The 25,576-nt window shown below is 39.7% G+C and overlaps 1 protein-coding gene across 1 annotated transcript in view; it reads right to left on the bottom strand.

Annotated features, from left to right (window-relative positions):
* The window catches only part of LOC132159298 (uncharacterized), a 158,527-nt gene that overhangs the window by 95,259 nt on the left and 37,692 nt on the right, over positions 1-25,576 (bottom strand). The window contains 4 exon segments of the mRNA XM_059568822.1: positions 15,313-15,483; positions 16,511-16,684; positions 20,245-20,418; positions 20,623-20,797. Of these exon segments, the coding sequence (XP_059424805.1) occupies positions 15,313-15,483; positions 16,511-16,684; positions 20,245-20,418; positions 20,623-20,797 (694 nt within the window).

Raw genomic sequence — 25,576 nt, 5'->3', positions numbered from 1 at the left:
CATTTGATTTCCAATGTATGTGAAATATTAATATTAATAATAATAATAAAGATATTGAGAATAATTTGGTAGTAAAACAAAGTGTTGCACGTTTTCTTGGTGCACAGAAAAGTATATTTATTTTCTACATCATTTGCAACTGCTTTTTTTTCACCTAATTAGAAGCACCAAAAATTAAATTGTCCTCTGTAATAGGGACTAATGAAAAGAGATTTAGAATTTATTTTAAAATGCAAAGTTGAATAAATAAATTAAAAAAACTAAAACTCTGCAAACACTTAAGTTGTTGTTGTTGTTTATTGATCCAACAATCAGCTATCTTATATACATATGAGTGCTGTTCTTCCTGTGGTCAAAATCACTATTACATATCAATTTTTACAAAGTGTGTCCCATAAGGCAGTGGCTCCCAATCCTGGTCCTGGAGAACCCCAACACTGCACATTTGAGATGTCTCCCTGATCAAACACACCTGATTCAGATCATCAGCTCATCAGTGAAGACTCCAAGACCTCAAAAGTGTGTTTGTCAGATAAGAGAGACACCAAAACCGTGCAGTGCTGGGGTTCTCCAGGACCAGGATTGGGAAACACAGTCATCAGGTCATGAAAAGTTCGACACACACTTTTGGTCACCATGCTCACTCGAACACTTGGGCTAAACACAGGAAATATGTCAAATAAATAATCAAGTGGTCAAGTGCAAAGATGGCAAGTGTGGGTATTTGGACAGTGCAAAACGTTAAGAAACAACAAATGCTGTGCAATTTATAACAGCAGTTTGATAAAAGGGTAAAACTATCAGAGACTTACTGCTGAAAAGTCTGCCTCCGCAGCTTTCTGTCTTCTCCATTTCTGAAGGAATACCGCTCCACAAACACCACAGGGATGACTGCTTCCTTTACGTCTTTTCAGCTAAAAATAAAAATAATAATAAAAATAAGAGGGGGGGGGGGGGGGGGGTAGAATAAAATAGAATTATAAACAAACAATTCATTTTTTAAAGATGTATTTACTTTTTTTGGATTTACATAAAAAGGTATCAAAAGCATGGTACAGTAAATGTAATTACTGTGATATCTGTCATATAAAAGCACATCAAAAAACGACCATTACAATTGTACAACCATAGTTAGTTAGTTAGTTATGATTATTGTATTGTTGTATTGATTATTAATATTCCATAGTAAAACTACAGTTACTGTGGTAAAAACATGGTAAATTGCCCGTTCCTGGGTTTTAACTTCAAATTTAATTTGTTACTGTTGTACGTGTCGTGGTTACCAGGATTTTACTTCAAATTTACATCTTTGAACCTGAAATGAATATATTGAAAGTCTATGGCACGTCACGTGACCGACAGAGTTTAATCACACTAGTTAGCAGCTGTGTTCATTTAGTTAAACGCAATGAAACTCAAAGACAGCCTCGGATGACTGATATAATACAGCGAGTAAACAATACGGCGCTAATCTGATTAATAAAGAAGACAGAATACTTTTTATAACATGCATTAAAAGAGCGAATTTACATCTAAGTTACTCACCGAACCTGTGGAAACATGTAAACTGATGACAAGTATCGCGATGTGTGCTGAATGAGACTTCTTGAACGTGATTTCATAGTGATAAACTATGAATAAGCGATAAGTGAGAATGGGTTGTAAGAAAACGGTTAAACTGCTTACTTGCACGCGCCCTGGAGCGTTGTTAAAATCACCTTTTAATGCCGTTTTTCCTGAAGTTGAGCGTTGCTTTGGTCAAACCCACCGCTGAATGCTGTTTTACCTGGAGTTGAGTGTTGTTAAACTCACCGCTGAAAGCGCTAAACCTTTGCGGGGAATTTGATATCAGATTGCGAGGGGTTTTAAACATCAAAAACCAGTTGGAGGGTCAGATAAAATTATGACTCCCCCTGGCATAGATAATATTTTGTAGCCCGATGTGAAAAAAGGGAGTAAATAATTAAAACAAAATGAACAGCATTAGCTGCTACGTGTGAAAAGAAACCTGCTTTGGATGTATTATGTTCAGGACAAACGTAATTGCACTGCAATAAATTGGCTATATTAGGTCAAGGACCAACGTAATAGCACTGCTTATATTAGGTTTAGGACCAACGTAATAGCACTGCTTATATGTTGGCATGTAACGTAATTGCGATTTGCAAAATAGTTTCCTCAGAACGTATTTCGTGTGATACATGGTTGAGTTAAAGCTGTTTGTCTCTAGTTGAAACATGTTTGTGTTGGTCTCAGTAAATAAGTGAAATGATTGCACAGCTAGCTGGAATACTGGATTCTGATTGGTCAGTCGTGACATTCGGAGGTGTGTTATTCATTAGGTGTGTGTCATTAGCAGCAGAATAACACAGTCATACGGTATTTGAGTCGGCCGTTTCTTTGACTTCTCTCGTATCACAGCACCGCGCTCTCACTCGTTTCATTCAAACACAACTGCTATTAGCTTGTGCCTCAGTTACTGACTGGATTTACCCTCAAACCAAACCGCAGGAGATTCCTGTTAATAGTAGATTTTAGGAGACATTGTTCAAAGTGTGTCTTGTTGTTCAAGTTGTTGCTAACTGACCAGAAGTGTTTAGCTGAATCTAAATTCACCCTCTATTCTCTCATTCACTATAAAGCTTGATGATCATTTGATAAACTCTTTACACAAATATTTGAAAGTATATATTTGTTCACATATCAGAGGTAAATTAATCTCTTTAATATCACAAAGTGAAGTTTACTCACCTCAGTTTACAGTTTGAGTCTCGTAGCACATCAATGAGCTTCTGCTTTGAGTCTCCAATCGTATTATCACTCAGACCAAGCTCTTTTAGAAACTGCAGAGCTTTTGTGTTTGTCAAAGACTGAGTTAAAGAAGAAACATCTGTAATGCCACAGTCATGAAGACTAGAAAGAGACAAACAGAGGAAGAGAGATCATCTTACAAACAAATCATTAAGTTGAAGAATCTTTCACAAATATAATGTGAACACATTCATCATGAGATATTGAGTATAAAGTGCTGTTTGGGGTCTCCAGAGAACACAGCGAACAAAAGGACATTTTGTTACTAATGTAATACAATAGGTCCCTGAAGACCCCAAACAGCACGAGTGTCCTCCCCAAACAAACAGCACATAAGAGTTGAACAAAACACTTTATACTTTTTGGTTTAAAATTCACTTTATTAAAGACTCACATTCCTAATTTTGATTAAATGGGGATAACATGGCGTGTGTTTTTCCTCCATCGTGGATGTGCCTGTGTCAGATCTTCAGACTGTGTGTGTTGTCTGCATTGTGACTGCCATTTCTGACAAATTATTTTCTTTTCTTTTTTGTGTATTCTGCATTGTGAACTTATGGAAGGGTTGACACTTTATTTTTGTGTTTTGTTTTCTGAATTGTGGTGGAAGAAAAAAGTGGTGGATTTATTGATTTTATTTGATAAATTATGAAAAAAAAAGTTTTGATTTTATAATTTCTTCATTCATTTCAATGCGGGTCTCCAGAGAGTGACTTTTTTTAACCGAAACACACAACCAGATATCAATCCACTTTTATTTTCTATTTGTACAGCTACCAAGTGTTGACAACCGTACAAAGTCTCATGTCATTTATATAAAGGGAACTTTTTGTTTTTGTTTCAGCAAACATAATTTGGGGTCTCAAAAGACCTTGAACAGCACAAAAGAGTTCAACAAAATGATTTTCATCATTTTGATTCTTGTATGTGAATGTTACTGACCTCAATCTTTCCAGTTTACAGCGTGAATCCTTCAGTACGTCACATAAGTGATTCACTCCTGTGTTTTTTATTTGATTCCAGCTCAGGTTCAGTTTTCTCAGGTGTGATGGGTTTGATTTCAGAGCTGAAGTCACTGTTTCTCTGTAATACTGCATCCCCACAGACTGAAAACAGAAAGAGAAAACACAATGAATCAGACACGTTATGTTCATGTGTGAGTAATTCATCATGTGTTAACACCATACAGTGTAATAAATAAAACGTTGCCAAAAACCTTATTAATATGATCATAAACAAAAACAGAAGAAAAAAGATTAAAGTAGATCAAGAGACAGGATCAACTATAGAACTACTTAAAAATAACATTAAACGTGAAAAAGGAGTTTAAAAGTGAGAAATCAAGAAAATTCTGTTTCTGAATTACAATTTACATAAAGACATTTTAGAGTATTTTATCATCAATAAGCACATTGTTTTCATCTGTCATTATTGTAGAGTAAGTCTGAGAGTATGTGAAGCAAAAAAAACAAAACAAAAAAAACAGTATGGCAGGATTTAATTTGGTCCATTAATGAACTGGATTGCTGTGATTTGTTATTCCTGTGACCTCCGATGATTGACAGATTTTCCAGCTCCATTATCAGAGGAGAGAAGAGATGTTGTGACCACGACTGATCCTTGAACAAGAACTGAACCACCAACTGCTCCTGGTGTGTGTGTGTCAAGTCAAGTCAAGTCACCTTTATTTGTATAGCGCTTTAAACAAAATACATTGCGTCAAAACAACTGAACAACATTCATTAGGAAAACAATAATGTCAATAATGCAAAATGATAGTTAAAGGCAGTTCATCATTGAATTCAGTTATGTCATCTCTGTTCAGTTAAATAGTGTCTGTGCATTTATTTGCAATCAAGTCAACGATATCGCTGTAGATGAACTGACCCCAACTAAGCAAGCCAGAGGCGACAGCGGCAAGGAACCAAAACTCCATCGGTGACAGAATGGAGAAAAAAACCTTGGGAGAAACCAGGCTCAGTTGGGGGGCCAGTTCTCCTCTGACCAGACAATGGCAGAGTCTTCAATGGCAGAAGACTCAAAATCTAAGACTGCTTTTGTGTCACATTGTAGGCTATTTCAGTTCCGTGTGCATCCATTTGGTATTTGCAATGCACTAGCGACCTTTCAAAGACTGATTAACAGTGTCTTGGCTGTTACTATCAGGCTATTACAGACGGTTCATTCAGGTCTACACCCGCCACGCTGAACCACTGTTCGTGAAAAAAAATGATGCTCCTTTTGTATGGGACAGTGCATGCCAAGACGCCATGGACCTTCTGAAACAAATTAACTTCGGCTTTCCAGACTTCTACCTACCTTTCTTTGTTAGTGTTAGACTAGGAGCTGCGCTGATGCAGCAAGATCTGCATAAATCGGAGAAACCTTATTCCATGCCCAAGAAAGAGTGTCTGGCCGTCATTTGGGCCCTTGAGCACTTTAGGCCTTACATTGAGGTTCTCCATGTCACAGTCTTCACTGACCACAGTGGTCTCAAGTGGTTGAGGTCCTGTCTCAACCCCACTGGCCGCCTTGCTCGTTGGTCTCTCTGCCTTCAGGACTTCGATTTCAATGTTGTCCACAAGCCTGGATCTCAAAAAACAAAGTCCCTGAAGTGCTATCAAGGAATCCTCTAGCAGATGATGTGCCACCAATGGACCTCCTTCCTGACTACACTGAGATTGGTGGTCTTGATCTCCGTACACTGCCTTCAGTGACTCTTATGGATCGCTCTCTTGTTAGACAATTGCAGCTTGATGATCCAAACAGGTGATCTCCTCCATAAAATGGAGTCTGCATTTCAACAGGAGAGTGAGATGGTTTATTGCCCTCAGTATTCCATTCAGGACGGCCTGTTGTACTTCTATGATCCCAAACCTGCTTGCGGCATTCACCCCTTGAAATCTTTAAGACTGTATGCTCCTGCAACTCTTAGAAGTACTTTGCTGAGACACTACCATGATCACCCATCTGCGGGTCACCTAGGGATACCCAAGACCTTGGCCCGACTGAAACTCTGGTTTTTCTGGCCTAAAATGGCATCTGAGGTGAAAAAATGTGTAACCTCTTGCACGGTTTGCCAAATAACAAAACCGAGTCAGAGAAAACCTGCCAGTCAGATGGTCCCAATTCAGCCCCAAAAACCTTGGGAGTATGTTGGGGTGGATTTCGTTGGCCCTTTTCCACATACTGCCAGTGGGAATTCTTACATTTTGGTTTTTGTCTATTATTTTTCAGAGTGGGTCGAGATTGTGGCAGTGAGAGGAGCAACTGCTCAAGTGGCAGCAAATAAACTGCTAAGTGAAGTGTTTTCCTGTCACGGGGCCCCCACATATTTAATTTCAGAAAGAGGTTCACCTTTAGTGAGCGACCTTTTTGAATGGGTGCTCATTCTTCTGGGAACAGAACATCGGCTCACAACGGCATATCACCCACAGACAAATGCCACCGAGAGGGTGAACCGGACTCTCAAGACAGCAATTTGAGCATACATGGATGATAACATACAACTTGGGAGCGGTATATTCCACAAATTTGCTCTGCTCTACGAACAGCACCACATGAAAGTATAGGTCAAAACCCGTCAATGATGTTGTATGGGAGGGAGTTGAACACTTCATTGGACCTGGTGACTCAGCCGGTCTGGGATGGAATAGAGGAACCTGAAATTTCTTATCCCGAGAGCTTAAGACTGAAATTGCAAAAGGCACATGACCATGCTAGGGCAGCCCTGGAAACCAGTCACAACAAAAGGAATCAACACTATGACAAAAGACGTTGCTCTGTTTTTTATGTTATTGGTGACATTGTCAGAGTGAAAACACAACCCAAAACAGATGCTCTGGCTAATTTTACAGCAAAATTGGCACCCTTTACTTTGGTCCATACCGTGTAACTCAAGAGGGCTTCTGATGTGAATTACAGACTTGCAAAGCTGGACACAGGACAGGATGCTGGCGTCTATCATGTGGTCAATATACAGCCTTTCCACACTTGGAACGCATACAGCAGCCATACACCAAGTGGACCTCAGGAGTCTGAGACACCCAATGAGGGGTTAGAGGACAGTTTGCTAGTGACACAGAGGGGTGAGGACCAACCTCAAGATGCAAGCTTTTCTCTGCCTAATGAGGCTAATATTAATTGTGATGATTCCATTGACAATTCACATGATGTGACCAAGCTTAACATGAGTAGTTGTACTCCTAATGCTGACACTGATGTCAATACATCTTCACAACATGCACATCTTCCTGACTTTGATGTTGAACTTGAAGGTCATCACTACAATCTCAAACCTAGACTGGCACCTAGAATCACCTCAGGGTGGTCAAACAATAAATGGACTAACGAGTATCATACTGACAGATTGGATATGGAGTATTGAATTTCTTATGTGTTAAAAGTTACTAATATGCTTTACTTTCCTTGCGTGGCAATGGGAATCTAGGAAGCATTGTTTTAGTTCTTATGTTTTCATGTGTTGTGGAAAAAGAAAAGAAAATTGTTTCACACATATGGGTTGGTTACACAAGCTTTTGTCTTTTTTCTGTGATATGTCTTTTAAAAGCATACTGTATAATATGAAGCTTGTACTGACATGTATGCCAGTTATTGCCTCGTGTTTGTGAAACGTGTTGATGGATTTCCAATTTTCAGTGTATGGAACTGAATTAAAAATTTTTTTTACAACAGTTCAATAAATAAGAAGTTAATTTAAGAGACTTTAGACACCATATTGCCTGTTTTTGCTCTATTTCGACAACAAAAATAATTACAAACACAGCCACCATAGCACAGTTTTGCCTCTCTCTGCAATGACAGCATTTTGTTCCTGAATGAATCACCAGTTTAAATTATTTGGCTAAATTGCAATGACTCACTTATTAACAGTGACAGTTTTAATTTCACATTTAAAGTATTTTTGGATTTTATTCATATTTTATTTTTTCATATGAGTATTTAATATTTTATGTCTTGCATATCAACATTAATTCTTTTATATATATATATATATATATATATATATATATATATATATATATATATATATATATAACTGCAGGTTAAATGCATTCATGTCCTGCATTAAATATCGAAATCCCACTTCCAATGAAGCTTCCATGTTTGCTCTGCATTGAAAAATCTAATTTGAAAAAATCTATTTATTTATTTTTATATTCTAAATAACCGATTCCTTTAATTAAAAACAACTGGTTTGAGATTTATAGGCCTATCCCAGGGGTGTCAAATTCTAGCCCTGCAGATTTTAGTTCCAACCCTGCTCTAACACACCTACAATGTAGTTTTCTAATAAGCCTAAATGATTAGATTAGCTGGATCAGATGCATTTAGTTATCACTCTTGGCCTATCCCATTTTTGCCTCCCTCTCACTGTTACAATGTTTTTAAGTAATTTTCACCCTGAGTAAATTTTAAATGAGTTACTTTTTACTTTAGTAGATTTTTAGACTGGTACTTTAACTTGTACTTAAGTAAAATGTAATTAATGTAATTGTATTTTTATTACAATATTTCCGTACTCTTTCCTCTTGTCACGGTGTGTGTGTGGGTGAAATGCAGAGCACAAATTCAGAGTATGGGACACTATACTTGGCCACACGTTACATCCTTTCCTCTCCTTTTCCTGAAAGTAAACCGTATCATTATCCAATCATTATCATTAACCAAATCATTAATCTCACTATAACTGTAGACGATAATGATGTTAACTGTAGTTTCTTCAGCTTGAATTGTGTGTTCATCAGTAGATCACTGAGGTTTTTCACTCCAGAGTCTCCTAGTAGTTCATTCCCGCTAAGGTCCAGTTCTCTCAGGTGTGATGGGTTTGATTTCAGAGCCGAAGTCACAGCACAACAACCTTCATCTGTCAAATAACAATCTCTTAACCTACATGTAGAGAAAGAGAGAAGATAGAAGAAAACTATTTAATAAAGTCACAGTATCCAAAAAAAAAAAAGCCAGGAAGAGTGTCAAAATACCTTTCAAAAATTTGGTCTTCAAAACAGAAAAACAAATAAGTTGTTCATTTAATTCAGGGGTAGGCAGGTTCGGTCCTAGAGAGCCACAGACCTGCAGAGTTCAGCTTCAACCCTAATCAAACACACCTGAACAAGCTCATCAATCCATTCAGGATTACTAAAGTACAGGCAGGTGAGTTTTTTTTTTCAGGGTTGGAGCTGAACTGTGCAGGACTGCGGCTCTCTAGGACCGAACTTGCCTACCCCTGATTTAATCAAACAAATTTTCACTTCATGATTTATGTACAATTTGTCCTGATTCTTTTAGTTCCCAACAACCTTATGTGAAAAGTATTACAATTTTTTATGTTTTTTATTTTTGTTATAAAATTCATCTTATTTCATCTTTTGTCCAACACTGAGCATACTGTTTAAAATAAAAGTACTGACTGCTGTGTATTTGTGTTTAAATTGATTCTGGTCTGCACATCACTACAACATAAATGCATTCGCTCTGCTCTGTCCAGTGACTTGATCAGCTTTGCTACACAGATTCAACTTTGCACATCTAAATAAAACTGTAGGTTTGTCTGTGTGTGTAGATGTGAAGTACAGTAATGTTTCTCTGAAACAGGTAAGACTGAAGATGCAGTGCCTGCACAGAATAAAGCCCAGTCTGGACCGGTTCTGTTCAGTTGTGTTACACATTCATTAATCTGCTGTTTGATGGCAGAGAGATGATATGAAGTATCAGTAAACACTATGAATATGTTCTGATACAGCAGCACAGAACTATTATGTTGTGTCCCATTAATAAACACAATGTAAACAGTTCTGTCCCAATGGATAAAAGTTAAATGTTTGTGTATGTGGCAAGGGGGGGGGGGGGGGGGGGGGCGTGGTTTAGCGAACCCTGAAGCGGAGGAGAGCGTCAGGAGATGTGCGGTGAATGAGTGGGTTAAGCGCAAATAACGAACACTTGAGGACTAACTGAAGTTAGCTTTTAGTACAATTTACATGTTTATTAATTGTTAGTTTAGCTAGCGTGCTTTAGTTGGTAACATATTCCCCATTGACACATTTTGCTGACCAGATTTCAGAGTCTAAAACACTGCAGCTGACTTCTAATTCACTGCAGACAGTCTTGGAGGAGAAATGGTGTGTTTTCATTTGTTAATATATCATTTTCAAAGTGCAGCGCAAATTTCAATTGTTTTGTAGATGGCAGTGTTTTAATTTTTAGAAATCTACAATGTATTTTGTTTTATTTTGAGGTGATTTAATGTATATGTTTTAATGTGTATATATATTTAATGTTCTTTAGGTCAGATAGCAAATGCTGCCATTCTTCTGGAAAACTGCTGGTCTTCAAAGAACAGTCAATCAGGTAACTTGAACACAGTTTTTGAATAGCATTCTATTACTAAAGTTAAGTTTTTTTTTCCAATTATTAATGAAATTTATTTTAACAAATCTAGAAATAACATTTCAGATAATCCAACCAATTAGCATCAGAAGAAGTCTATATCAATGCTTTTCTCACCTCCATTCCCAGAAGCCAGCAGGCCAAATATGCTTATTCTGTCTATGATATATACATATGTGACACTGTGAATTGCTGTATAGTTCAGCTAACAAAATAATTGCCTGTTTTCATTACATTTGTAATATCATGTTATGTTTCATCATTCTAACTTGTGTTTAAACAATGAAAACTGTACAATGTATTTATAGAAAGTGTGTTTTATATTTTTACAGGATCCTCTGTTCCCAGACCCAACCATTCATCTGAAGGACTGTGAAAATCTGAACCCTTTGAACCACCGGTGAGAGTTTCCACATGATAAATAGAAAGGGCATGGCAGAGAATATTTCACCGAAATTAAATATAATTTCATTTCCTTTTATCTGCTAATCAGAATTATAACTGATTAAATAAAAATAAATAGTCTTCAGGATTACTTCAGGGTTGGAGCGGAACTCTGCAGGACATGGTCCTGTTGGTGCCGTAAGAGTTGTATACAGAGACATACAGAGAATCGAAATTGCGTTACTATCAGACCCCCCGGTGCACACAGATAACATTAAAGCCTAAAAATCTAGATCAAATATACAACTATACAATAAGGGAATGTAAAAAAAAGACATAATAAAATTAAAAATAAAGTTAAATAAAGCAGTGCAAGGCAAATGGCAGAGTGCAAATCAATGAAGTGAACAACAGTGCAGATAAAAGGTTTTTTAGTGCAAAAACAAAATCTTATTAAGTCTGATTAAAGTGACAAAGGGCTCAAGAGCAGTTATTTTATTTAACTGACTGATGAGGTTGTGGAATGACGTCAGTTCCATGGAGAATGAGGTAGTGAGCAGACCAATACTGCACAAAGTGACTGGTGCATGTCATCATATATTAGTGGGGGGGGGGGGGGGGGTTCATAGTTCAGTGGTGCCTGGGGCAGAAGAGGGGGGGGGGGGGTGGCAAGTTCGGGAGGGAATTCAGTTTCCTGACAGCCTGGTGGATGAAGCTGTCCTTCAGTCTGCTGGTCCTGGCCTGGAGACTCCGCAGTCTCCTCCCTGATGGCAGCAGACTGAAGAAGCTGTGTGATGGGTGTGTGGGATCACCTGCAATGCAGAGGGCTTTGCGAGTGAGACGTGTTCCGTAAATGTGCTGGAGGGAGGGGAGAGAGACACCAATGATCTTCTCAGCTGCTTTCACTATGCGTTGCAGAGTCTTTCAGCAGGACGCGTTGCAGGCGCCATACCACACAGTGATGCAGCTCGACAGGATGCTCTCGATGGTGCCTCTGTAGAAGGTGTACATGATGGGGGCCGGAGCTCTGGCTCTCCTCAGTTTGCGGAGGAAGTAGAGACGCTGTTGTGATTTCTTGGCGAGTGCTGCTCTGTTTTCAGTCCAGGAGAGGTCCTCTGTGATGTGCACACCCAGGAAATTGGTGCTGCTCACTCTCCCCACAGTCGCACCGTTGATGGTCAGAGGAACGTGCTGAATTTGCGCTCTCCTGAAGTCAACAGCAATCTCCTTTGTCTTCTCCACGTTCAGAGAGAGATTGTTGTCACTGCACCACCTGGCCAGGCGGTTCACCTCGCTCCTGTAGTTTGTCTCATCTTTGTTGCTAATGAGACCCACCACAGTCGTGTCATCTGCAAACTTAATAAAGAGGTTGGAGTTGTGTGATGGTGTGCAGTCATGGGTCAGCAGAGTGAAGAGGAGGGGGCTCAGCACACATCCTTGGGGGGCCCCAGTGTTCAGTGTGATGGTGCTGGATGTGTTGCTGCCAACCCGTACTGCCTGAGGTCTTCCAGTCAGAAAGTCCAACAGCCAGTTGCACAGCGAAGTGTTGAGCCCCAGCTGGACCAGTTTGTAAATGAGCTGTTGAGGGATGATTGTGTTGAATGCTGAACTGAAGTCAATGAACAGCATTCTGATATAGGAGTGCTTTTTGTCCAGATGTGTGAGTGCTGAGTGGATGGCAGTAGAAATGGCATCATCGGTCGACCGATTGGACCGATATGCAAACTGGAAGGGGCCCAGGAAGGGGGGAAGGGCAGACTTGATGTGGTGCATGACTAGCCGTTCAAAGCACTTCATGAGGATGGGAGTAAGTGCAACAGGACGGTAGTCACTGAAGCAGGATGGAGATTGCTTCTTCGGAACTGGAATGATGGTGGTAGATTTGAAGCATGTGGGAACAACAGCCTGACTCAGTGAGATGTTGAAAATGTCTGTGAAGACATCAGTGAGATCTGCTGCACAGTCTCTCAGTACACGCCCAGGGATGTTGTCAGGACCTGGAGCTTTGCATGCATTGATCCTGCTGAAGGATCTCCTCATGCTGTCTGGGGTCAGCGTCATCACCTGGTCGCCGGGAGGAGGTGGAGTCTTCTGTGCATTGGTGCTGTTTTGTTGCTCAAAGCGAGTGAAGAAGGTGTTCAGCTCATTCAGCAGAGAGATGTTGTTGTCACAGGTCCGTGGTTGGGGCTTGTAGTCCGTAATGGTCTGTATCCCCTGCCACAGGTTCCTAGTGTCTCTGCTGTCACTGAATTGATGGGCTATCCTCCTGGAGTGCTGTCTCTTAGCCTCTCTGATGCCGCGAGACAGGTTGGCCCTGGCTGTTCTTAGGCCCACCTCATCTCCAGCTCTGAAGGCAGTGTTCTTTGTCTTCAGGAGTCTGTAGACCTCCCCTGTCATCCATGGCTTCTGGTTGGCCCGGACAGTGATGGTTTTTGTGACCGTTACATCATCAATACTGCAGTGTCCATTGCAACTGTATTCATTATTGTGTTTGTCTCTTGGTTAGTATACATTTTTTAATTGTTTCTTTTCAAAATTATTTTATTTTTTTAATCAGTTTAATGATTTACTTGAAGTGTGTGTGCAAATTTTTTAAAATATTTTTCTCAATCTAAATGATGTTGCGGTACTGCAGAGTTTGTTTAATAATATTTACTGTCCTGTTAAATGTTTGCAGTCTTGCATTTGCTGAAAAATAAAAAAAATAGAGTTTTGATGATGCCTTGCTGTGTTTGTGGCTATGTTGACAGTTTTTAATAATGCATGAGATGCATTTTTGTATAGAAGTCTCGTAGCATTTAAAACATTAAGTGTACGGTAATCTATAGATGTTTACTGAGACACGAGTGTCCGTTTACGGAAATGTAACTGCCTGGATTTTGCGGAGACTATCGCCATGCACAGGGATGTACGTGGGTTTACTGGTGAGTGAGTTAACATTTCCGTCCATGCCTGGAAGTTTATCGTGTTAGTAAGTGGTCTGGAAAACTGCCACACACAAAACAGTCAATTTCCGAATGTCCAGAAATCAGAAACGCTAGAGCACATAGGAAGAAACTCCTAGAAACCTTCCATTTACGGGTTTGTGCGCTGACTTGAACAGTCCAGAAATGCACCTTTTCATGCAGTGTCACTTACTGTTTTATAATCCCAAAAACATAAACAGACTCTCCACACAAGAAGTTCCAGACTATGACATCATACTCCGGGAAAGGCTCACCCATTTGTGACGCTCTGAGTGAGAAGCAGCGGTCCGCCATTACTGTTCTCTTGCTGTAGCTGCTGGAGAAACAATGTCAATGCCAAAGAGCCATTAAAAATGTTGTGTGTTGGGATGCACCAATGAACATAGGAGACTCCATAGACCACTGAGGACATAGTGGTTTTACATTTCATTTTTGTAGGAATTGTCCCAAAAAAACTGAAGAGGCACTGGAGATTTGCAAAGATTACTTCTGAAAGAGGGATTGATACCAACGCTTTGTGTGCAAACACTCCAGACAACGCAAGAATCACGCATCATAATTTGTTTTGCAAAATAGCTTCTTGGCACACTGTAAGGCTAATGTTGCTAAAGCTACCATCGTCTCTGCCTGTTTTTACTAATGCTGCCCTTACCTGCTGCCAGAATGATCGTGAATAGGAATGTGGTAGTTAAAAATTGCGTTTGGAAGCAATGTGAGGTCAGTAACATGGTCACCACCAGTTAAACCATAACACCAGTGGTCTGCCTGTGAGCATGTGCTCCTGAAGCTACACAATCTTCTGAGAAGGGAGGTGAGAACCAGCTCATTTTGATTTAGAAGGGACAAACAAAAGAATCAGCAAATTTTGGCTCATACCCTAAAAGTGGAAATTTCAACAAGCTATAAAAAGATATCTGTGGGGTATTTTGAGATAAAACTTAACATACACACAATTTAAAATATTGTATCAATGCATTCTATGGCACCTTTAATAAGAGTTTATTAGTAATCCAACAGAAGTGTGTAACATCTGCTGTAATGACAAACTCTTTCCGTGTCAAAATGTACTCTGTGAGTAATGTACATATTTCACACTTTCGGAAGTGTATTTTAACTCCAAAATGGAGGGGGGTCATATATACATTTCAGGAGTGTTAAATTTGACTCATATTGAGTTTTGGCTTTTTGTCTGTGCAGCTTTGATGTGCTTATGCGTTTATATGATCAAAGCAAGCATTAAAGGGCTTCAGTTCATCTGTGAGGGAGGTGTTACTGGTTGGTGGTCAATGTTTTTAAATTAGTCTTCAATCCTCCGTTTGTAGCCAGTAAACATGACCATATTCAGCAGTCACAGCTGAAGTTAGAGACAAAATTTAGTCTATTCAGTAGTTGTATGAATCTATTCTAAGAAGGTTGGAAGCTGTAATAAAGGCAAACGATGTTAAACACATTAATAAAATACTGGCTTTTTCTAATGTGTTCACATTATTTTCTCCAACTCCTGTGCACTTAAAGGGATAGTTCACCCAAAAATGAAAATTACCCCATGATTTACTTACCCTCAAGCCATCCTAGATATATATGAATTTCTTCTTTCAGACAAATATAATCAGAGTTGTATTAAAAAAAATGTCCTGGCCCTTCTAAGCTTTATAACATGGGGTCAGAATCAAATCAAAGAATTCAAATAGACTACTGTAACATTACTAGTCATGTAATATGTGAAATGATGTAAGATACTCACTTCAGTGTGTTGAGTGTACAGTGTTTATCCTGCAGTAGAGCAGAGATCTGATTCACTCCTGTGTCTCCTAGTTTACGTCCACTCAGATTCAGTTCTCTCAGGAGTAACGGGTTTTTACCCACAATTCCAGTCACATACTGACAGCCTTCATCTGCAGCAGGACCCAAAAACCTGCAGAAGAGAAGATGAATTTGTTTGAGTTTAACGGTAGAACATTTAAATATACAAATATAAAAAAGAAAGACATATATAAAAAAGAAAGACAAAAGTAAATGATTTAAAAGAAACTCAAAAGCTCACTAGATCATGATTCTCAAAAATCTGAAGATCTTTCTTGCTTTTAAGCAGGAGATGAGGAAAGTTATCAAAGGGATAATTAGCCAAGCATTCATAGTGATATATTTAGCATCTTTTGTTGCTGGCTCTTCCTATTATTATGTAGCAGAATTCACCAAACACTGAACTGCTGATGCCACTAACAAGAGAACATGATCTGGGTTCAGACCATCTCTGGATAGTTTTAACTGATGTATGTGTTGATGCAACAGCAATTCTGCTCATTATGAAAGGAACTGCAGGTTCAGACGTGTGTGTGTGTGTGTGTGTGTGCGCGGGCGTGCGCTGAAATATCACCAATTCTCTCCTGACATACACATCACATGTTTGTGGCCTGTGATAGATCTGCTGTAGTAGATCTACAGTGTTGTGAATCTGAGCTTGATGGAAATTGTACAGTGCATTCAGTACCATGTAAACAATCAGGATATTAAAGTCACACTGAATATGTTTTTCATGAGAAATGTCCACAATAACACAATCATAAATGTTAATTAAGGCACCAAACTACTGAACACCAGTTAGTGACCCAAAATGCCTGATTAACCTGTAACTTTTAAAACAACTAAACTGTGCTGACATTTATCATCAAATCAACAGCAGCTGCAGCATCTGAGCTTTCATGTTTGATCATTTTCAACAACAAATAGGGTAAAATACTGAATTAGTGAAATAATATAATATTCTATGATTCACTTAGAATGATTCAATGATTCAATATAATATAATATAATATAATATAATATAATATAATATAATATAATATAATATAATATAATATAATATAATATAATAATTTATATATAAATACAAATATTTTAAATGTGTATCATTTATTTGCCATTATTTCATCAGGTCTCACCCCAGTGTCTTGAGTTGACAGTTTGGATCCTGTAGTAAATCACTGAGCTGCGTCACTCCTGATTCTCCAGGATCATTTCCTGTGAGATCCAGCTCTTTCAGGTGTGAAGGGTTTGATCTCAGAGCTGAAGACAGAGCTTTATAACCTTCTTCAGTGATGCTGCAGTCTGAAAGTCTATTGAAAAATATGAGTCTTCCTTATTACACAGATTGTCACACAAGTACATGTTCTAGAATGAAGAAAATAAAAAGATGCACTACATGATTTTGGCCTGAATGGACTCTTTCCACAGTAAAGTTGGGTGAAGTTCTATATTGGTGAACGTAAACTACAATAAATGCAATTTTTGCATTTTTATTTTCCACTATTACCTACAGTTGCAATCAAAATTACTCAACTCAGAGACTGCAGTACTTTACAAGCTTTTCTGAAGATCCACAATAAAATCAAAGTTGCATCTATAACTATTTCACTGGAATACAAAAAGTCATTTTCAATATATAATGTGATTTTTGAGTTATAAGATTTTAATAACAGAGCTATAATGTAATAATTATCCAACGCCTATACAACATTGCTGTTTTTAAGTCACTTATTTGCATGGTGAGAAATAAAATGGTGGCAAACCACAATTAAGCTTTTAGAAACTCTATTAAAAACAGTATTAGCTTGAACTGTTATACACACACACACACACACACACACACACACACACACACACACACACAAAGTTAGCCCATGCATGTGCTGAAGTTAAGTAGGAAAAATGGCAAAGTCAACAGAGACTCACAAAGGCTATAGAGAAGCTATAGAGAATAAAATATTTGATTAATTTAGAAAGTCTAAGACTACATGAAGATATCCAAGAAATTAAAAGCCATCCGCCTTATTCCTTAGCTTAAGTGTGTTGTACCAGAAAACCTTTGAGTGTGTTGAAGAAAAAGCACAATATCATAAAATGTTTAAATCAGATCAAATGAGAAAAACCTGCAATGTACAAGCAAAGCCTTGCAAGATAACCTGATGAAAGGAGGAAAACCATTTCAATGCAGTGTGTAAGAAGAACACTAGACAAGTATGGCCTTCATGTCGAGACATCTTGATGAATACCACTTTTGATCAAGAACAAAAGGCCAACTTGAACTTGATAAAATTCATTTGTGCAGACATGTGGAGCTCTGGATGAATGTTTTATGGAGTGATGTGACCAAACTGGAACTTTTTGGACCCATGGATCAGCGTTATGTCTGTTGCAAAAAAGGCATAGCTTATAAGCAGAACACCACCATCTCCATCGTCAAATTTGGAAGTGGATCAGTCCTGTTATGGGGTTGCTTTACTGCAACAGGAAGTGTAAATCATGACCATATCAAGGACATCATGGATTCTTTGAAATATCAGGACATTTTTACAAGAACTGTGATGCCTTTGGTGCAAAGACTGAAGCTGATGATCAATGGACTTTCCTGCAGGACAGTCATCCCAAAGTACATATCCAAATCTTCTTCTGCTTGGTTCAGGAATCAGTCATAGAATGTACTTGAGTGGCCTGTTCAGTCTCCAGATTTGATTCTCATTTAAAATATTTGGTTGAATTTAAAGAAAGGAGTGGCAATGTGAAAACAAAAGATTATCAGTGATCTGGAATCTTTCTTAGTTGAGGAACAGGGCAAGAATGATTAGAGCCAAATTTGAGTTTCATCATGATTCATCAATGCTCCATTCTCAGAATCATTCAAAAGTGTATTAAACTTTCTCTAATACTTTACTGATGCCTTTGTTGAATTTTCATAAAATGCCTTGCATGTCAAGGGGGTTAAATAGTTTTGATTGCAACTTTATTATAACCTTCTTCAGTGACACTTCAGTCTGAAAGTCTTCAGAAAAACTAAATAAAAACATTTATTACACCATTATGATATTAACATTTCCCATCACCTCCAAAAAGGAATCTGTTTGTCAATATTTTATAAATGTATCTATACCAGCACACCAATTTCACATTATTGACCCATTCCTTGTGACACAGCACCAGTTTACAGACCAGCTGGAGCTTTACATTGATTCACGTTTAGATTAACCAAATAAAGACCTGAGTATCTGTAGTTTCTGTGAATTTCTCAGCACATTTGAGATTTCTGTCACTCCAGAGTCTCCTATTTGATTCCTGCTCCGATCCAGCTCTCTGAGGTTTGAACTGAACGCTGATGCCAGAACAGCACAACCTTCATCTGTAATAATGATGCAGTTCTAACCTGTAGAAGAGAAAACACAACTAATTAAGATATACATACAATCACACAAATAGCAGCTTTAGCTACTACTTTTATCCACCAATATGATATATGCATGATAATCACACTGTGAATTTTTTCTTATTATTATTTTTTGATAATTATAATAATATTTAATATTTTACAGTAAAATACTTAAGCCTTAACCATACTTACAACGCTACACAGAACAAGAAGCTTGGAGGATTTCAGTTTTGAAAGATGGAATGATAAATTTACCATCGTAATATTTAAGTCTTAGTTTCTTTACTTTCAAATGTTAAGCCCTCAGGCTTTTATTTGGTGGAAAACTGAACCTTTAAGTTTCGTTGTTTAGTTCACAGCAGGTTTATAAACACTTTGTTGTACAAATCTGGTGAAATATGCCCCAAAATTTTGGAAATTACATGAATGCAAAACTAGGTGAATTTTTCAAATTCATGTTATAAGCTCAAAATAACTCGCTCACCAGCCTTTTTTTATTATTTAACCGCCATTTAGAAGTTATACTCCTCTCACTTCTGCTAAATGTTGGAGGTTAATGTTTGAAGGACAAGATTTATTGATACTAACTCATGATCATGATAACATCATAATTTTGAGTTTATTTTGATTAATTGTGCAGTCCTGATGAGAAGTGTACAATGTTTTCAAATCTATGAAACTGTGGTGGGTCACTGCAGTCTGTGTAATTAATGGGATACACTTTTAAAATACTTACTTTAGCTTTTCTAGTCTACACTGTACATTTTCAAACAGAGTCAAGATGATCTTTATTCCTGGGTTTCCTAGTTTATTCTCACTCAGATCCAGCTCTGTCAGATTTGAAAGGTTTGAATTTAGAGCTGCAGCCAGAACATGACAACCTCCTTCTGTGATACAGTTGTTCTTCAGACTGCATAAAGAGAAAGCATTTCAGTTTTAATCTGAATATTCACCAGTTTTAGTTGACAGTTGACAAATAATTGTGATGATGATGGTGACAACAACATTACAAAAGTCACATACGTTTTTATTCAGTCAGCAATCTTTTATATATACAATACAATACAATATATTTTATATATACAAAAATCACCCAGCAGCAAGAATTTAATAGTGTCCTTGTAACAATGAAAAAAACTAACATCAGTGTGTTGAGTGTACAGTGTTTATCCTGCAGAAGTGCAGCGATCTGATTCACTCCTGTATCTCCTAGTTCATGATCACTCAGATCCAGCTCTCTCAGGAGTAACAGGTTTTTACCCACAATTCCAGTCACATACTGACAGCCTTCATCTGCAGCAGGACCCAAAAACCTGCAAAGGAGATGATCAAGTAAACTTAATTTGAGAAATAAACATCGACTCTGAAACACTGTGAAAGGGGTGGATTTAATTTAACAAACTACATTAATAAAATATTCTTTACAAATAAATTGCCTGCATATAATTTATTTTGCATTATTTCATCACATCTTACCTCAGTGTGCTGAGTTGACAGTTTGGATCCTGTAGTAAGTCACTGAGCAGCTTTACTCCTGATTCTCCAGGATCATTTCCTATGAGATCCAGCTCTATCAGGTGTGAAAGGTTTGATCTCAGAGCTGAAGACAGAGCTTTATAACCTTCTTCAGTGATACTGCAGTCTGAAAATCTACAAAGAGATTTATTCAAAGTTATATAAATTAATATTACTACTACAAAATGGTTAAATGTTTCTGATCAGAGAAGAAAAAAAAAACATTTTGCCATCTGACAGGAACACATCTTTCCTTTTTTAGATTACTACAGTAACATTTGCATTTTGATGCAAAGAGAATAATATTTTTAAAACCAAATGATGATTCATTACATTCACCTGAGTTTCTCCAATGTGCATTTTGTATTTTCTAATCCTTTCTGGAGTTTCTTCACTCCTGAATCCTGTAGATTATTGTTGCTCATGTCGAGCTCTTTCAGACTGGAGTTTGATCTCAGGACTGTAGCTAGAGCTGAACAGCTTTCCTCTGTTAGACCACAATCACGCAGCCTAAAATGAACATGAGGGGAGGATTTCCAAATACAAAGTATGGTAACACTTTACAATACTGTTAAATTAAATGTTAATGTATTAATGATGATTAATGAACAATACGTTTATTACAGTATTTATTCATCTTTGACACCGTTAATGAAAATAGAGCTGTTCACTGTAAGGTTATGTTAATTCACAGTGCATTAAATGTTAACAAGCACAACTTTTGATTTTAACAATGTATTAGGAATGGTCGAAATTAACATCAAAGGGGTCATAAATTGCCATTTCAAATTTTCAAGCTCTTGGTACATGCAGAAGATCTGTTAAGTTGCAGAGACTAAAGTCTCAAATCCAAAGAGATATTCTTTATCAAAATTAAGACTCTGCCATGCCCCCCCTAAAATAGCTCATTTAAGCAACCCCCCCCCCCCCCCCCCCACCCCCAACGTCTATTTCACTATGTGGAAATACTTGCGTAATGCCTCCCAAATGTTCATGCAAAGAAAGAAAGCGTGGTTTCAGTAACCGCAGTTAGTGTTGAAGCAGTGATTGCAGGGCGATGCTGTTTTTGTCACGACCGGTGATACAAGGATATGCGGTGAGAAAACCAATTGTGAGTACGTCTTTATTCAGGGGTAATCCAAAGAGAATAAACAGTCCAGGCAGGGGTCGAAACCAAAACATCAATCCAAACATAAACCAAACACGAACACAAGGCAAGGGCACGATAACTGACGGACATGAATTAAACAAGGACTCCGTGACACATACTAAGACAGACCGGGTTAAATACACAGGGAGAGACAAACGCTAATGGGAAATAGACAGAGTGTAATGATTGATAACCCTTGACAGCTGCGTGCAATGATTTAGGCAGGGACGTGAGGAATGTGGCTAATGAAGTGGCAGACACCGTGGGAAAGGAGGACATCTAGTGGTTACCCAGGGAACACAACCCAGACACTGTGACAATACCCCCCCTCTACGGAGCGGCTCCCAGACGCTCCACGACAACACACAAAACAGAGACCAGGAGGGAGGCAGACAGGTGGAGGCTCAGGGGGAGGGACGGAGGGCCAGAAGAAAAACATGAGGAACAGACACCAGAAGTGTTGACACAAAACAGGGAGACCAGAAGGGAGGTGGACCAGAGGAGGTTCAGGGGGAGGGACGGAGGGCCAGGAAAACAGAGAGGAACAGGGACAGGAGTGAACACAAAAAAAGCAAAAAACAACAACCAAAACACAGGAGATCAAAAAATGTTCAGGCACACCAGGTGGAGCAGAAGACCACCATTACCGTGTGGTCAGGGTGGAAGCCCCCCAGGGCGGAGCAGAAGACCACCACAACCCTGTGGTCAGAACGAGAGCCCCCCAGGGCGGAGCAGAAGACCACCACAACCGTGTGGTCAGGGCGGAAACCCCCCAGGGCGGAGCAGAAGACCACCACGTCCTTGTGGTCGAGGCCGGAGTCCCCCAGGGCGGAGCAGAAGACCACCACTACCGTGTGGTCAGGACAAGAGCCCCCCAGGGCGGAGCAGAAGACCACCACGTCTGTGTGGTCGAGATCGGAGTCCCCCAGGGCGGAGCAGAAGACCACCACATCCTTGTGGTCGATGTAAAAAGCCCCCAGGGCGGATCATAAGACCACCACATCTGTGCGGCTGGACCAACGGGAGGACGAAACTCTGGTAATCCCATAGTGTCTCTACTGGATTCCAGAAGATCGGTGCTGACCTGACTCTGCTCTTGAAGATTATTGGTGACTTGCATTTGTTCATGAAAATCCCCGGTGACTTGACTCAGTCCTTTAAGATCACCGGCGACTTGACTCAGTCCTTGAAAATCACCAGTGACTTGATTCTGTCCTTGAAGATCACCAGTGACTTGACTTGACTCAGCAAGGTCAATGGTGACTAGCCTTGTCTCTGGAAAGTCCATGGTACCTAGCCCTGACTCTGGAAGGTCATCGGTGACTAGCCCTGACTCTGGAAGGTCAGCGCTGACTAGCCCTGACTGTGGAGGGTCATCGGTGACTGGCCCTGACTCTGGAGGGTCATCGGTGACTGGGTCATCGGTGACTGGCCCTGACTCAGGAGGGTCCACGAACACCTGACTCGACTCTGGAAAGACCATGGGCACCTGCCTCGACTCTGGAAGGTCAACCGGAATCTGACTGGACTCTGGAGGGTCAACTGGAACCTGACTCGACTCTGGAGGGTCAACTGGAACCTGACTCGACTCTGGAGGGTCAATAGTGAAGTGTGTGAGTGAAGTGACATTCAGCCATACTCAGAATTTGTGCTCTGCATTTAACCCATCCGAAGTGCACACACACAGAGCAGTGAACACACACACACACTGTGAACACACACCCGGAGCAGTGGGCAGCCATTTATGCTGCGGCGCCCGGGGAGCAGTTGAGGGTTCGATGCCTTGCTCAAGGGCACCTAAGTCGTGGTATTGAAGGTGGAGAGAGAACTGTACATGCACTCCCCCCACCCACAATTCCTGCCGGCCCGGGACTCGAACTCACAACCTTTCGATTGAGAGTCCGACTCTCTAACCATTAGGCCACGACTTCCCAGTCAGAACCTGAACCTTCCGAGTCAGGTTCCTTCCCAATAGGAACCTGACTCGACTCTGGAGAGTTCACTGGAACCTAACTCGACTCTGGAGGGTCAACAGGAACTTGACTTGACTCTGGAGGGTCAACCGGAACTTGACTTGACTCTGGAGGAACAACCGGACACTGACTCAACTCTGGAGGGTCAGCTGTGGCTGTCCTCCTGTGAAGAGGTGTTGGGCAAGCAGCCATCTTGTGCCATGACTCTGGACAGGTGGCCATCTTGTGCTGTGGTGCTGGGCTGGCGACCATCTGGTGCTCTGGCGCTGGACCGGTGGCCAACTTGGGCATTGGCACTGGGTTAGCGGCCATCTTGGACAATGACTCTGGGCTGGCAGCCATCTTGGGCCATGGCGCTGGACCGGTGGCCATCCTGGGCTGTGGCTCTGAGCTGGCGGCCATCTTGTCCCGTGACGCTGGGCTGACTCAACTTCAGATATTTCGCTCTCCGCTCCGCCATCCTGGCTGGGGAACGGGAAACATCAAAAGACATACCGCTGGTTCCTTGTGTGACGGAGTCCTTCTGTCACGACCGGTGATACAAGGATACGTGGTGAGAGAACCAATTGCGAGTACGTCTTTATTCAGGGGTAATCCAAAGAGAATAAACAGTCCAGGCAGGGGTCGAAACCAAAACATCAATCCAAACATAAACCAAACACGAACACAAGGCAAGGGCACGATAACTGACGGACATGAATTAAACAAGGACTCCGTGACACATACTAAGACAGACCGGGTTAAATATACAGGGAGAGACAAACGCTAATGGGAAATAGACAGAGTGTAATGATTGATAACCCGTGATAGCTGGGTGCAATGATTTAGGCAGGGACGTGAGGAATGTGGCTAATGAAGTGACAGACACCGTGGGAAATGAGGACATCTAGTGGATACCCAGGGAACACAACCCAGATACTGTGACAGTTTTTCTCTAAGTAAAAGCAGTTTTTCATCTTTTTCTGATCACAGGCCGGTTCTTTGTACTGTACTCTTATGGGCCGAATTCTCAGAAATCAATTGCTGACACTTTTGACTTTTGACATCAGTTCAGTCAGTGTACTGTTAGAGTTTATACTTGACTAACTGGGGCCCAGGTCAGGAAGCCGACAGACTGGCTAAACCGACCGTCTGCTAGCTGCCTCCCGTCACAGAGGTCAGTTAATTCTCAGCACATAGAGACTCTTTCACCTAGATATCACACTATAGAGACTGTGTCTGTTCCCCGAACTAGAAAAAAACAAAAAAACGTCCAAACCAAGTTAAGATTAACAATTTAATTGAGGTTCAACAAATAAAGTAACACACAGAAGTAATATGGATAAACAAATGATAAAGCTTGGCTTATTGAATATCAGATCCCTTTCTACGAAAAAACTTTTTGTGAACAATATGATCACTGATCATAATATAGATGTACTCTGTTTGACAGAAACCTGGCTAAAACCTGATGATTACATTATTTTAAATGAGTCCACCCCCCAAGATTACTGTTATAAACATGAGCCGCGTCTAAAGGGCAAAGGTGGAGGTGTTGCTTCAATTTATAACAACGTTTTCAGGATTTCTCAGAGGGCAGGCTACAAGTATAACTCGTTTGAAGTAATGGTGCTTCATATAACATTATCCAGAGAAAAATTTTTTAATGATAAATCCCCTGTTATGTTTGTACTGGCTACTGTACACAGGCCACCAGGGCACCATACAGACTTTATTAAAGAGTTTGGTGATTTTACATCCGAGTTAGTTCTGGCTGCAGATCAAGTCTTAATAGTTGGTGATTTTAATATCCATGTTGATAATGAAAAAGATGCTTTGGGATCAGCATTTATAGACATTCTGAACTCTATTGGTGTTAGACAACACGTTTCAGGACCTACTCATTGTCGAAATTATTCTCTAGATTTAATACTGTCACATGGAATTGATGTTGATGGTGTTGAAATTATGCAGCCAAGTGATGAGATCTCAGATTATTATTTCGTCTTGTGCAAACTTCATATAGCCAAAATTGTAAATCCTACTTGTTACAAGTATGGTAGAACCATCACTTCTACCACAAAAGACTGCTTTGTAAGTAATCTTCCTGATGTATCTGAATTCCTTAGCATATCCAAAATCTCAGATGTAACAAAAACTATGGACTCTCTCTTTTCTAGCATTTTAAATA

The sequence above is a fragment of the Carassius carassius genome, chromosome 16 (assembly GCF_963082965.1).
Source record: "Carassius carassius chromosome 16, fCarCar2.1, whole genome shotgun sequence".
Taxonomy (NCBI): Eukaryota; Metazoa; Chordata; class Actinopteri; order Cypriniformes; family Cyprinidae; genus Carassius; species Carassius carassius.
This window is presented reverse-complemented; position numbering and strand designations above follow the sequence as displayed.